This window comes from Mugil cephalus, chromosome 4, assembly GCF_022458985.1.
Source record: "Mugil cephalus isolate CIBA_MC_2020 chromosome 4, CIBA_Mcephalus_1.1, whole genome shotgun sequence".
Lineage (NCBI taxonomy): Eukaryota > Metazoa > Chordata > Actinopteri > Mugiliformes > Mugilidae > Mugil > Mugil cephalus.
Genome location: NC_061773.1, coordinates 20,151,960 through 20,164,659, shown reverse-complemented (window position 1 = coordinate 20,164,659; position 12,700 = coordinate 20,151,960). Strand labels below are relative to the sequence as shown.

Genomic DNA, 12,700 nt, shown 5'->3' with positions numbered 1-12,700 from the left:
TCCCAAATAACTACTCCACTGCTGCTATTTACAGCAGCCTTACAAAGCCTGAGAGGCCCGAGTACAAAAGCGATAGGCCCACATAAAGGCACGTCTTGCTCACGAACGTCAACTCCTGCTCTTCGATTTAAAAGCATGTGGACGACGACGACTTGTTTTTGTCGGCTCCAGCGCGTCGCTCGTGTTTTCATTGAGAACGATAACTGCAGCCACTATTTACGGGAAGCGTTCTCTCAACCCGCATAAACACACACAAGACATTTCTCAAGGAAAGTGTCACAATTCATCCATATAGAGCGGCCCGACTGTTACCTCACGGCTGTTTGCATGCAGCTCTCTGACCCGGACAGGAACCTGACATTGCTCCACTAACATTTCAAGACGTTGCTGTGACAAAACATAAGTAAAGGGAATTAGTTTCACTTGATGGTGAGTGTGAGGTCCTTTGATTATTGCCACAATAATGATAAAAAAAAAAAAAAAATACTCCCTTGAGCTGAACTGTGGAGGCTACATTTTATTTAAGACGCCATGTTAGACTTTTTCCCCTGAAAGAAAGTCAGGGAAAGAGGGACGACATTAAGACGACACAGGTAGCAATGAGTGTTCTGGTTTCACAGTCTGTCCACGGTTGGTTTCTTTGTCTTTGTGTGATCTGCACACTAATGCATATTTGCAAAGAGAGGTCAAACAGGCATTCCAATACAGAAAACGTTACCACTGCACATACTTTTTTTTTACAAACGGGCAAGCTCAAAAAAATGACTGACATACATTATTAAAATGATTAAAAACAGACAGTGGCCGGAGCTGTCGATTTCTACCACTGACAGGAAACAGGTGATATCACATATGATATGTCCCATTAATGTCCAGCTTTGACACTGGTGTTTTTTTTTTTTAAATTGTCCCTTTAATTCGGGATGCGAGTTGCTTTACGTCTGGTCTCTCAAGAGTCCCGACCAGCTCTTTAAAACAATGAATTCCCATTTTCCTCTTCGCTGCGAGCTGCTCTTCATCGTCGCTGGCAGGTTCCGCCTGGTTGTACCACTGAGGCGCTTCCTTGTCTCACTGGCTCTGACAGACTGTGGACCCACCCTTGGCGCCTGCAGCGGCCTTCTTGCGTCTCTTGTTGAGCAGGGGGTTGCTGGACGTGTCCAGATCCTTGATCTTCACCTGGTCGTAGTCCACGCGCATGGTCGCCAAAGCGCTGGTCATCTCCTCCTGCGAGAGTCAGAGCGGGGTCAAGTTATTGACGGGGGCACTTCACTAGTTTTTGTTATCCACACAAAAACATAAAAAGGTGAAGTTGCATTTTGTAGTGAACGTTATGTGACATATTTCTAAGAAGGGAACAGTTGCCAGGCAGCCCGTTAAGATTTTGGGAAGTTGCTGCTCCTGGAAGGGAAACATTGCAACACATAACCTCCGATAAAACCACAACTTAAGATTCTTTGAATTGATTAAAAAATTAGATGAGATATAAAATTAATAATAATAATAAAAATAATAAGATTAATTGGGAGAGTTCAGACAGTCAGGTGACCCGTTTGGAGGCTTTATGCTAAAATGATTCACAGTTTTATTCTTAAATTAAGCGGCTTGTGGCATGAAAGCAAATTAGTTAAATTTTTATCAGGGTTAAATGATCAGATGGGGCCCCGGGAGACAACAACCAGTCAGGTGATTTGTTAATGAGCCGAGGAAAGGTCAAGCAGCCTGGAGGCTAAGCTACAGCCAGAGCACGGCTGAGAACGAACTCTCAAACTCTTTATCCTTTACTGTTGTGTTAACGAATAAAAGTTTAGATTCTATTCTTGCTTTTGTGCTTTTTGAGAAGCTTTTACAAATGCAATCTGTGAAATTTTTACGCAACGTAGCAGTGGCCACTGGTGAACTGAGCTGTGGTGCATTGTGTTGTGCATTGTGGGTCTTTTTTTTTAAACGTTATCACCTCCGACTTGCTGTGAAGGAATGCTCCTTTTTATCTATCATTGTTAGTCACTGGAAAAACTGGATTGCCCAATATGGAGACTGGTGAAACGGTGTTGGTCAATCAACCCCAGAGTGACTTGATGTGAGTGAACGGTGTTCTTATTTCTTTGTATGAACTCAACTCTCTGGGGAGACTGTGACCACTTTCTCCCCCTGGTGGCAGTCTGGGGATCATCAAGATCAGGGCCACTGATTTTAAACATGAAAATCTGATGTGAATATAAGTCGTATATAAGAGTAATATTCTACACGGATATATTTATGTTTGTTAAGTCCTCTGGAGGAGAATTTTAAAGGAGGTGCTTCAACACGGGCTTAAAAACATTTAAGACAAAACACAACAAACTTGGGGAAAGAGTGTGAAATTGTCACGTCTTCTGGGCTAGTGGGAAATAAAGGATCAGTCTAAATCAATCTAAAAGTTGGGGTACTGAGTCTTCCAAAACACGGAGGACGAAACTAAAGATTTAGTGGCCCGTGAGTGACAGGTTGTAGTGCCAGTAAGTGGCCAGAAGGGGTCAGTGTTGTTGTGCTTCTGACCTTCACATCCTCCCACAGCTCTCTTTCTTCAGTCAGCACCCGGGTGGTGTGCAGCGGAGTGGAGGGGACCACCATGGACTGCTGCAGAGTGGAAAAAAGACACAAAAACACGAAGATGAAGATGTGGACTGGGAAACAGTACGGAAAGAGTACGACGCCTTTCTCCACTTCACGCGCATACGTACATTGATCCAGGGATGGTTCATAAACTGGGCGATGGTCATTCTTTCGTTGGGGTCTGTCTTCAGCAGCAGGTGGATCAGATCTTTTGCTGTGAGAGCGGCACAAAGATAATGAGATTCGTATTAGCAACGAGACAAACAGACATGCAAATGTTGTCTCTTGTGAAACTTTTCCTGGTCTCGAGGACAGACCGGCCTGCTTACACAGCAAATAGGGTTATTTGAGAGCATGAGAGGAAAAAAAAAAACAACACAAAAAAACAAGATTTATATGTGTGTACAGAGTCATACACAGCGGTCTGTTTTGTGAATATGTGTTCGTACAGTCTTTAACAGTATTAACCTAAGAAAGAAGCAAATTTAGATAGTGAGTCTGGGACTTTCAGAGGTGTTAAAGCCACAGTAGATCTATATCTAAGGTAAACGATGACTACAGATCACAGGCTACGTGAACCATAAACCAATCATACCGACTGTGTACAGAAATATAGAAAAGGAGAGCAGTAAGCAGCAAAGTTTGGGCCACAGGATGTGATATCTCCACCTCACTGAGGTTTCCTATTTGAAAGATCTCAACATGACTGGGTCATTCAGTAAACCTGCACAGTCAGCCTCATTGCAACTCTACATCTTCATAACTTCCTGTTTCCTGCATGCTTCACAATGAGGTCACGCACACATCGACGCAGATAAATATCTGTTTCCATGTCGGACACGGTTCAGTAACACGGTTGTTTTCATATTTTCTTGAGCGTCCAACTGACAAATTATATTTAAACACTTTTATCTTTTAACTAGAAACTGGACAGACCATTTTGGCAGCTTAGACACGCTGCTGGTCTCGGCAGGTTTGAAAAAAGATCCGAACACATGTGCCAGTATATTTTGTTACATGATTGTCCATTGACGGCCGGGCCGGCGCGGGCTTTTTTTTTTTGGTTCTCACCTTGCTGTGAAACCTCAGACCACTCAGGATTAGGGAACTCGTACTGGCCCATTCTAATCCTCCTCTTCATCCCCGGAGAAATGGCCTGGCCTGTGTTGGAGTAAAACGGGGGGAAGCCGCACAACCTGCAGAGACGGAACAGTTCAGAACCTTTGGACAACTTTTCACATGCACACAGTGATACATGAACATTTGAGACGTCTCTCTGACCAATCACACACCCAGTACTTACAGAATGTACATGATGACGCCCAGAGACCACATGTCACATGACTTGTCATACTTCTCCGGACCCAAAACCTCAGGAGCTTATCAATGGCCACACACACACACACACAGAGTATTAAAAAAAAAAAGTAGATTAGGGACTGCACAGGCAAAAAAAAAATTACTCAACAACTAAACATCTGTTTATTAGAAAACGGGTCAAACCTCGGAGGTGTAATGTAAAGCAACTTACCCACGTAGTATGGTGTGTAACAGGGGGTCTGCAGAGAGTTGTGTAGTGTAGTCTCTTTAGCAAAGCCAAAGTCTGTTAGTTTCAGGATGGCATTTCTGTCTTTAGTGGTGTACAGCAGGTTCTCTGGCTGCGGAGGGAGGTTCAAGAGGAAAAGAAGTTCGCTAAATTATCTAGAACTGCATTACACTCTGCGTGATTTGGGCGCTGATTGTGATCTCTGCATACCTTAATGTCTCTGTGAGCGATGTTCATGTTGTGCAGAAACTCGATGGCCGTGCCGATGTCCCTCATAATCTCAGACGCCTCTGGGAGGAAACAGATAAAGACACTCTCTCAAACCAGAAGCAGTTCTAATATTACACAACAAGAGTTAAAACACAGATTATGTTGCAGAAGATGAAAGTTACGTTAAAGAGGAATAAACTCCTTGGTAGGGTTCATTTATGTTCATGTAGAAGGATTTGAATCATAAGACCTTTTTGATTCCTGTAGGAATCTAAGCTAAATGTTAAAATTAAAAGCAGAAACACGGATACGAATTTATTAAGTAGGCACACATTAAAACAGTATGTAGTAAGTGAAATATCCAAATAGATTATCTATGATTTATATTAAATTAACTGTCATATGCGAAGAAAAAATCATGTGTAGGGTACAGATGCACAGAGAGTAAGTAACCGTACAATAATTTAAAGTTGACAGTAATGGCAGCAGATTGCGGAAGTGGTAAACATCATACAACTTTAATAGAGAGGAGAGGAATTGTTTGGACGTAAGAGGGGATTGATTCTTCCTGCAAAATCCGTGTCACTGCTCAGAGTCCGCGAGCAGAGCTTTTCCATCATATCCAGCTGTACGGCCGCTTATAAACAGCTGCTTCCTTCGCTTCTACTAAACCGTCTGTGGCTGACAGGAACTAACGTGCATGTGCCGTCCTATTCGGCAAAGACACGTGTCTCATGTCGCTGTGTGTTTTCACACATCCCCACCCGCCAACAGTCCTCACCTTTTTCAGTGAAGGCCGAGTCTCCTCTGGCCTGGATCCTGCTGAACAACTCTCCTCCCTCCATACTGAACACACAGAGACAGAGAGTTATCTGAAATGTATCCATGTAGGAATCTTGATAACATCTTCAATGAATTATGGGTATTATTGTGGTTTAATAAACATATTCCTGGTTAATTCCACAGTTAATACCAATCAATTATACTTTTTTTTTCTATGTCAGTGTAGTAATTTATTAATAAAGTCCTCCGGTATAAAGTAGACTGAATGAACAATGACTTCCAAATAATTCACATTTGTATTAACATTTATTCGTAAATAAATGAAAATAAATGATTTACTAATTAAATCCCATCTGTTCAAACTCTGACCATCCAGAACAATAACTGGTTTAAATAAATTTTAATCGTGATGATTTAAAAACGGATGTATCTGATTGTGTTAATTACATTTAACCAATTTATGAGGGTGACTATTTAGAAAGTCCGCAGCAATAAATCATTTACACTGCATGAACACGCACGTTTCTCTCCGAGCAGAGCTGAAGCTTTGAGTTTCTAGGCAGATAAGGTAGATAAAGGAGTGCAGTGGTTACATTTATGTATGGCTTGATATAATAATTAGGAATAATACACATATTTAACAACACTACTAGTACGTAGACGTATTCTCAGCTGACAGTTTAGTGGGTTTACATAGGTAGAACCAGTGCAGTCACAAAATACCGAATAACATAACCTTCATGAAGGCAGGTTTTATTAAAGCATCTCTGTTGTTAGCTTCATAAACTGTTTTTTTTTAATTCTGAAACTCATCTACTTATTTTGATACCTTTCCCACCTGTGGCTACAGCCTAATTATTTAATAGTTCAGAGAGTCCGGCCACCAAACACGCATTGTTACTCAGATATCTGCACTCCCACTACCCCACATTCACAACCACGCGTCGCTGATACATGAAAGTCTCCCTTCTGTTCCTCAGAAAACAGCGAGCGAGATTCGTCTGCACTTTTATGGGCGTTTAGTAAGAGCGTACTTTTTGTGGTTGACTGATTAACAGAGAGCTGAGATATGCGAGGGTGATTGTGACTGTGTGGCTGTCAGTAGTGGACTGTAGTGTCACGCTCGATCATACAGGAAGCTCCAGTGAATCTTCCACTGCCTGTGTACTGAGCGCAGGCACAGACACACAGACACACAGACACACACACACACACACACACACACAAGGTCACTTCACCAGTAAAACACAAGCAGCTGCTGTGCCAGCAACTGAGAAGAAAATTTGGTCACTGCCTAAAATTCCGACGAAGGCAGGGAGTATCATTTCTCTTTAGTGGTTACTATCTGTGGTTACTATCTTTTCCTCTAAATTATTCTGTTTTCCCCTTTAGAACGGCGAGAAGTGGAGGGTTTAAAGACATGCATGTGTGTCAGAGAAAACACACACATGCGCAGCCAATTGTTATGAACAGTTCGTCATGACACACGAGTCCCAGATGGAATCTCGTCTGTCTCTTCATTGCTCCCGTTGTCTTCACTTCGTCTCCCCAGCGTCAGATCTTGTGAAGTGACCTTCAGCTCGCATGAATCTTCTGCCCTCCGTGACACCAGCTTATGTTATGTCAGTCCAGACACGTGTGTGTGCCTCCGTTTCTTCGTGGCGATGTACAGCAAATCTAGTAAATCTGGCAACCTTGTACCAGAGTTACGGGAAATTCTGATAAAATTTATTTTTTTCCCAGCAGAAACTAACAAGTGCTTTATTTATACTCACAATAAAAACCTCAACAGTTCTATTTTTGAGTTTGTGTCATGACTGTCTTCGTGATTAAAGCATCATAAACAGTGTTGACTTGTAAGGGTGATAGTATCTGGCTGGAAAAACCCGTGGGCGTGTTGTAAACCTTCATTTACTATTTTGCTCACAAAGCAAATGACAAAACTTCCAGTGGAAAACTGTGTGCTGGCTTAACTTCTGACCTATTTTCTCAAGTGGAAATACTAAGTATGTTTCACTTTTCTGGAGTCTTTTGTTCAGAAGAGCTCTGTTGCCGCATATAGATCATCTTCATTCATTATTTGTAAACCTTTACTCCTACTCAGAGCTCAGACTTGAAGGGAATGTGCACTCAGTGTAAACTCTGTTCCGAAGTTTTGCGTCTGCCATTAAGATGACTCATCGTCACGTCCACTGGAAAGCATGTCTCCCCAACCCAATGTTAGCTTTAAAAGGAATAATGAGGAGCGGCCTTGTTTTGAGCTTCGTATGAAAGTCAATTTGAAAGCTGCGGTCAGGAAAAACGCGGTGGCCCTGGAAAGCAAGCGGGCAGGTCAGGGTGTGTAAACGGACTGGTGAAGCGGTGAAATGTGAGTCCTACCACTCCATGATGATGAGCAGGCACTTCTTGCCGTGATGCATGTTCTCGTAGAGGTTCAGAATGCGAACAATGTACGGCCCTCCCGACACTTGCCAGTGAAGCTCCACCTCCCGTCTCGCTTTGGGACTGTCGTAGAGAATCTGCGAGAAGCGTAGAACGGTGGATACCAAATTAATAAATGGTGAAACCTTAGCATTGGCAAAGTCCTATTTGTGTATACAGTGACAATATAGTGTCTGTTGTTAAGATTCAATGCAAAGCTGTAATTAAAACAAACTAAATACATATAAATATGGAGCATTTAGTCTAATGTAATGCAGCATGAACATATGGTTTGATTATTTAATATGTTTTGAATACAACTGGCTTGTAAGTGGTACATTTTTATTATAGGAAAGACAGCTGCTCGACAATAAACTGATTAGCAACTAGGAATTTCAAAAGAACAAAACGTAAAACATTTGTTTTGTCTAGTTGTGTTCTTATTACTATGTTATTTTACTATTACTACGTTATAGCCGTGTTATAGGATGAAGATAAAACAGGCTACACCTATTTTGGCTTTCAAAAGCCGCGATCAATGGATAAACCGGCAGCTTTTAAAGGAATCAGATGTAATTATTAGTTTCCACTATCTGTCAATATATTAACTCTGTAATAGTAAACCATAACATTCATAGCATCTAAAAAAGCCTCACGGGCACAAGTCTGTGTCAGTTATGTGGTAGATGAAGCACGTGTTGTTACATATGAAAAAGACTTGGTTAAAGCTGACAAAAAGTTAGCTGTAACTACACTCATTTCATTTCCAATCATTTAAAAACCCTTTCTACGCTTCCTGAAAGCTGAGTACACACTTGTAGTCTTTAAGGCAGCCCGGTGCCATGGCAGGATGTGTGTTTGATATAAGCAAATGCAGCACACGTGCACACACAGACACACAGCAGGTGTTAGACTTTGACATAGCGCACGGTCACGGTGTATTTTTGGATGTGACAGTGATGGAGTGGTCCCCTGCTGATCACAGGGCTGGTCTGGTCGCGGACCAAGTCCGGAGCACAAAACGCACACAGAGAGGTTGACTCACTGAAGCACGGCAGACGCACACGTATAAATCTGTGCCCACTTTGAAACATCACGTTTTCAGATTTAGCCGGCGGGTGAAAGTTAGGGTTGAAAAACTGAAAACATCGCAACGACACCGCGTTTAGCCGGCTAATATTAAAGAGGAAGTGAGGAGCTCCGAGCGGTGCGCTGAAAGAAGAAGTCGAGGGTTTCCGGTGGCTTAACTTGTCTGTTGTACGTGTCCTATTTTCTTCAGCCCCCGAGCACTGGACTTGACTTAAAGTGAACCAGCGAGCAGGTAGCAGGGGACATTTATGGCTTTATGACTTCAGTCAGTGATGACAGTTTGTGAGCGGCTTCCTTAATTTCCGGCACCGAAACCAGAATTGGCTGTCGTAAAAAAAAGGACTGCGTGAATTAAACACACACCGGAAATAGTGAGGAGGAGACCGACAGAGGCGTGAAAGAATGAGACGGTTATAGTGAACTCTGTTCTTAGGTGAGAAGGCGTAGAAACCGGGCACCCACATCCCAACACTCTGTGTCAGTGGAGGCTTAACACACGGGGAGACACACACCGTCGTCTGATAAAGCCCATTGTGTTTAACAACACATTACCCCCTTACCAGAATCTCACTGAGCACACACTTCATTTGCTCTAACATGTTTACACTCTATTAAATATTAGCGCATGCCAGAGTGCCGGGTCTTCTATCTCCATGAAATTGTGATTTATCTTTACAACTTCTACAATAAAGCACTGCTCATAAAGTTGTCAGTGCTGTGGTTCAGAAAGTAATATGCAGTTTTTCCAGCGCTATTCTTCTGTCCGTGTGCTAAATGCTAATATCAGCAAACTGATCAAACCGACTGGATCACGGTGGTAGACGGACCGACCAAAACAGCAGAACCTTGAACCGCATCATTTGCGTCACAATAACTAAAAAAAAAAAGCACTGATCAAAGCCTGTCGCTAGACTACAAACATTCAACTCAAGCGAAGAAAAATACCCAAAGCGTGTTTTTGTGTACAGATTTTCCAAGACTTCAGTGTGTTCATAACAAAACCCTGTGATTAAGATCCCCAGTGAAAGTCCAAACAAACCAATAAACGCATAAACTTCCTCCGTGCTGTCAAAGCTAAAGACAACAGCGGGGATGACAACTTTCAGCTCTTTTTAATGCTACAAGTATCCGCATTGAGGTTTAAAACCTCCCCAAACCCCTGACGAATTCACGGCAATCTTTAAGCCCAAACCTCTGACAGTGATTAGTTAGAAGCACCGGTGCCTGGAGGGAGATCTGAGAGCAGTTTTCCTCTGCGTGTGGTGTCAAACCATACCATACAGAGAGTCTGTCTGGTCTGTGGGTTCTGGTGGACACCGAAATGAGTGCCACGCATGCCAGGAGGCTGACCACAGAGGTGATCACACTCAAATAAGGACAAATTTTCTGCGACTGGAAGTCTTCACGCAGACGTGCTGCTCACACTGCTAATCTGGAAGGCACTCCGGGCGCTAAAATGGAACAATTGCTGGCCAGACTTGCGCTTCTAATGGCATGAGTTAATGGTGGCGCGCGAAAGGGCCTTTCAAACATAACACAGCTTTGTGTGAGTGCGTCCCAGAGTCAGACGGATCCAAGTTAAAAGAATCTTGATGGCTGTAACCGCATTACATTAAAAAGATGGCTCCCCTCCAGCTCTGCTGCAAAGTAGATTAAACCTATACCATCCATTACGTTTAGCGCTCAGAGCAACGCTTAATTAGAAACCCAGCGAGTTGGTCAACACTTTTAACCCCCTGCACGCTAAACACTTTCTATTTGCCTTGAGATACAGGTACAGTGCACACTCAAACCTGTCACTTTACAGCGCAATTCAGTTCACACACGGCAGAAGAACGAGAAGAGAGAAAACGAACTGTCTCATTTGTCCTCTCTAAAACATTCAAACGTTCAGGTTCTTCGGAGAACAGATGAGGTTCAGGGGTGGGTTTGTTGTGCTTTCTCTCCACTTTGGGTTACACTGAAGGCCAGACTGGATTGTAGTTACAGTAGTCGTTACATGATGACACCCCTTTGTGCCGTGGTCCTGTGTGAACATCTCTCTGTTTCCGTTCTGTTAGCATTTCTGGAAAAATGGCTGAGATTAAATTCAGCAAGAAGTCTGCAGATTTTTCGACCACATACATTTTCTTTTAAATTGTTTCCTCCGTAGATATTTCTAAGCAGTAATTGTTAATCTCCCAGTGTCCCACACTGACATGATGCCATCAAGCACCTTGTCCCTTTTGGCCCTCAATCTTTTGCTTCATTCCCTATTTTCTTCTGAAGTTTATCTCCGTTGTCATCGTTTGTCTCTATTTCTAACCCACAGCTCTCCCTGTGACACTGCTGCTGCCTGGTTTGGCTGCTCAGATCCAGATGGATTACTGTAAGCCCATAAATCTTTCTGAGTCTGCGGCCCAGCGGTGACAGGTGACAGCCTTGCGACTCCTGCGTGCGTGAGTCTATGCATGCGTAAAGAGGGTGCCCGAGTTTCCACTGCTCCCAGAATAAGGCATCACTGTTGAAATCCACGTGCCTGTATGGCTGGGTGACCACATGCCCCCTGAACTTGTAGCTGGTCCAGCGCTAGGCTGGACTTCCAGGAAACACCTCACCGTGATCACATCCCCGTCTGCACACATGGAGCACATGTGAGTTCAGTGGGCAGCAGGCAGACTCGACGGTGGGTAAAAGCGGAACACACACCTCTGCGTATGAGTCCGAAACAGATGCACCACTTCACTATGAAAGGAGAATTACACACCATCGCAGAGATGGGTTTTATTAGTCAGCTTAGTCTAAGTGCTGCATGTCTGTGAGCCAAATGTGACCTCGGTCAAGGCCAAAGTTCTCGATTCATTGCGTAGGCAAATGTCAAACCCTTCTTTCTTAAACCCACAGACTGAACATGAACATTCAACCCGGATTATTAATTATTTTTTTCAATGAACTCATGTGCAACTTATAATTATTAAAGTTTAGAGGAACAACTTGTAATATAAATAAAGGTATTGATCAGGTTGAACACAAGACAACAAACAGGCTATAATTTCTAGACATTGTGAAAGATACATTTAAGGATCAGTAATGTTTGTATAGGCAAACAAAATGCTTAATTAGCAGGTTTTTTCTAGACATGACATGTAAATATGTCTGTACTTATACTGTCAGTGAGTGTGACTCCAGTACCTTCAGTGCGCACTTCTCTCCAGTCTTCTTGTTGAAGCACTCAAGGACTTTGCCATTGATTCCCAAGCCGAGAACTTGACTGGAGATCTTATAATCGTCCGTCACTGCATTGCGCTTTATCTCCAGTTTAGGGTAAACGGGCATGGGGAAGTGCGTGGACTCGGTGACCGCGTCCTTCTTGTCAGTGTCCGCAGGGACGGGCTGGTCCTCTTTCGGCTCGACAGCCGCGGAGTCCGACTCTGCCTCATCATCAGCCTTTGGAGCTTGCCCCGGGTTTTCCTTTCCGTTTCCATTTTGTAGCATGTTCACGCCGACTCGCTGTCAACCGGCGGCGGCTCACGGGGGGTAGAAAGCCGTGAGAAACTCACCACAACAAAGCGATGACTCCTGCTGTCCTCCCGGTAAGTGCCGCGTAAAAGCGGAGCGGATCAGGACCACCGACACACCTGCCCGTCCAGAGCACGGAAACCTCCACACAGTCTGATCTATATTCAGTGCGGCTTATAACACAGAACACACTTGATTCAACTTCGCTACAGCTAACTCCTATAAATATCCCCTGTAACTATCCTATTATGGTTTTAATTGCCCTGTCAACTTTACCGGTCAGTGTTGTCTCTTCAGAGAAATCTAAAATTATTTAGCGCATACCAAATCACATAAAAAAAAAAAAAAATCCAGTCAGGTGTGTTCAAAAGACTGGTGACGGCAATCTGTTGACTCCGGTGTTCTCAGTTTCCCGTTGATCTTGAGTCCTTTAGTTGTATTCACATGGCCACTCACCGTTACTGTTTGTTTAAGCACCACCCTCCTTCAGTCAAGTCGTACTTTTAGTCAACTGCCCCTGAGCGGCCGCCCTTAAAGGAGCAGTGCGCATGTTTTCATCTC

General features: G+C 43.4%; 1 protein-coding gene across 1 annotated transcript; it reads right to left on the bottom strand.

Moving 5' to 3' along the window:
* Window positions 1-502: 502 nt before the first annotated feature.
* On the bottom strand, window positions 503-12,558 carry mapkapk3 (MAPK activated protein kinase 3). The gene is made up of 10 exons (XM_047583562.1): window positions 11,813-12,558; window positions 7,511-7,650; window positions 5,130-5,194; window positions 4,349-4,428; window positions 4,124-4,250; window positions 3,896-3,971; window positions 3,664-3,788; window positions 2,721-2,806; window positions 2,536-2,616; window positions 503-1,224 (listed from the first exon to the last, which is right to left on the bottom strand). The coding sequence occupies exons 1-10, from the start codon at window positions 12,113-12,115 to the stop codon at window positions 1,069-1,071; spliced, it is 1,239 nt and encodes a 412-aa protein (XP_047439518.1). The 5' UTR covers window positions 12,116-12,558; the 3' UTR covers window positions 503-1,068.
* Window positions 12,559-12,700: the final 142 nt, after the last annotated feature.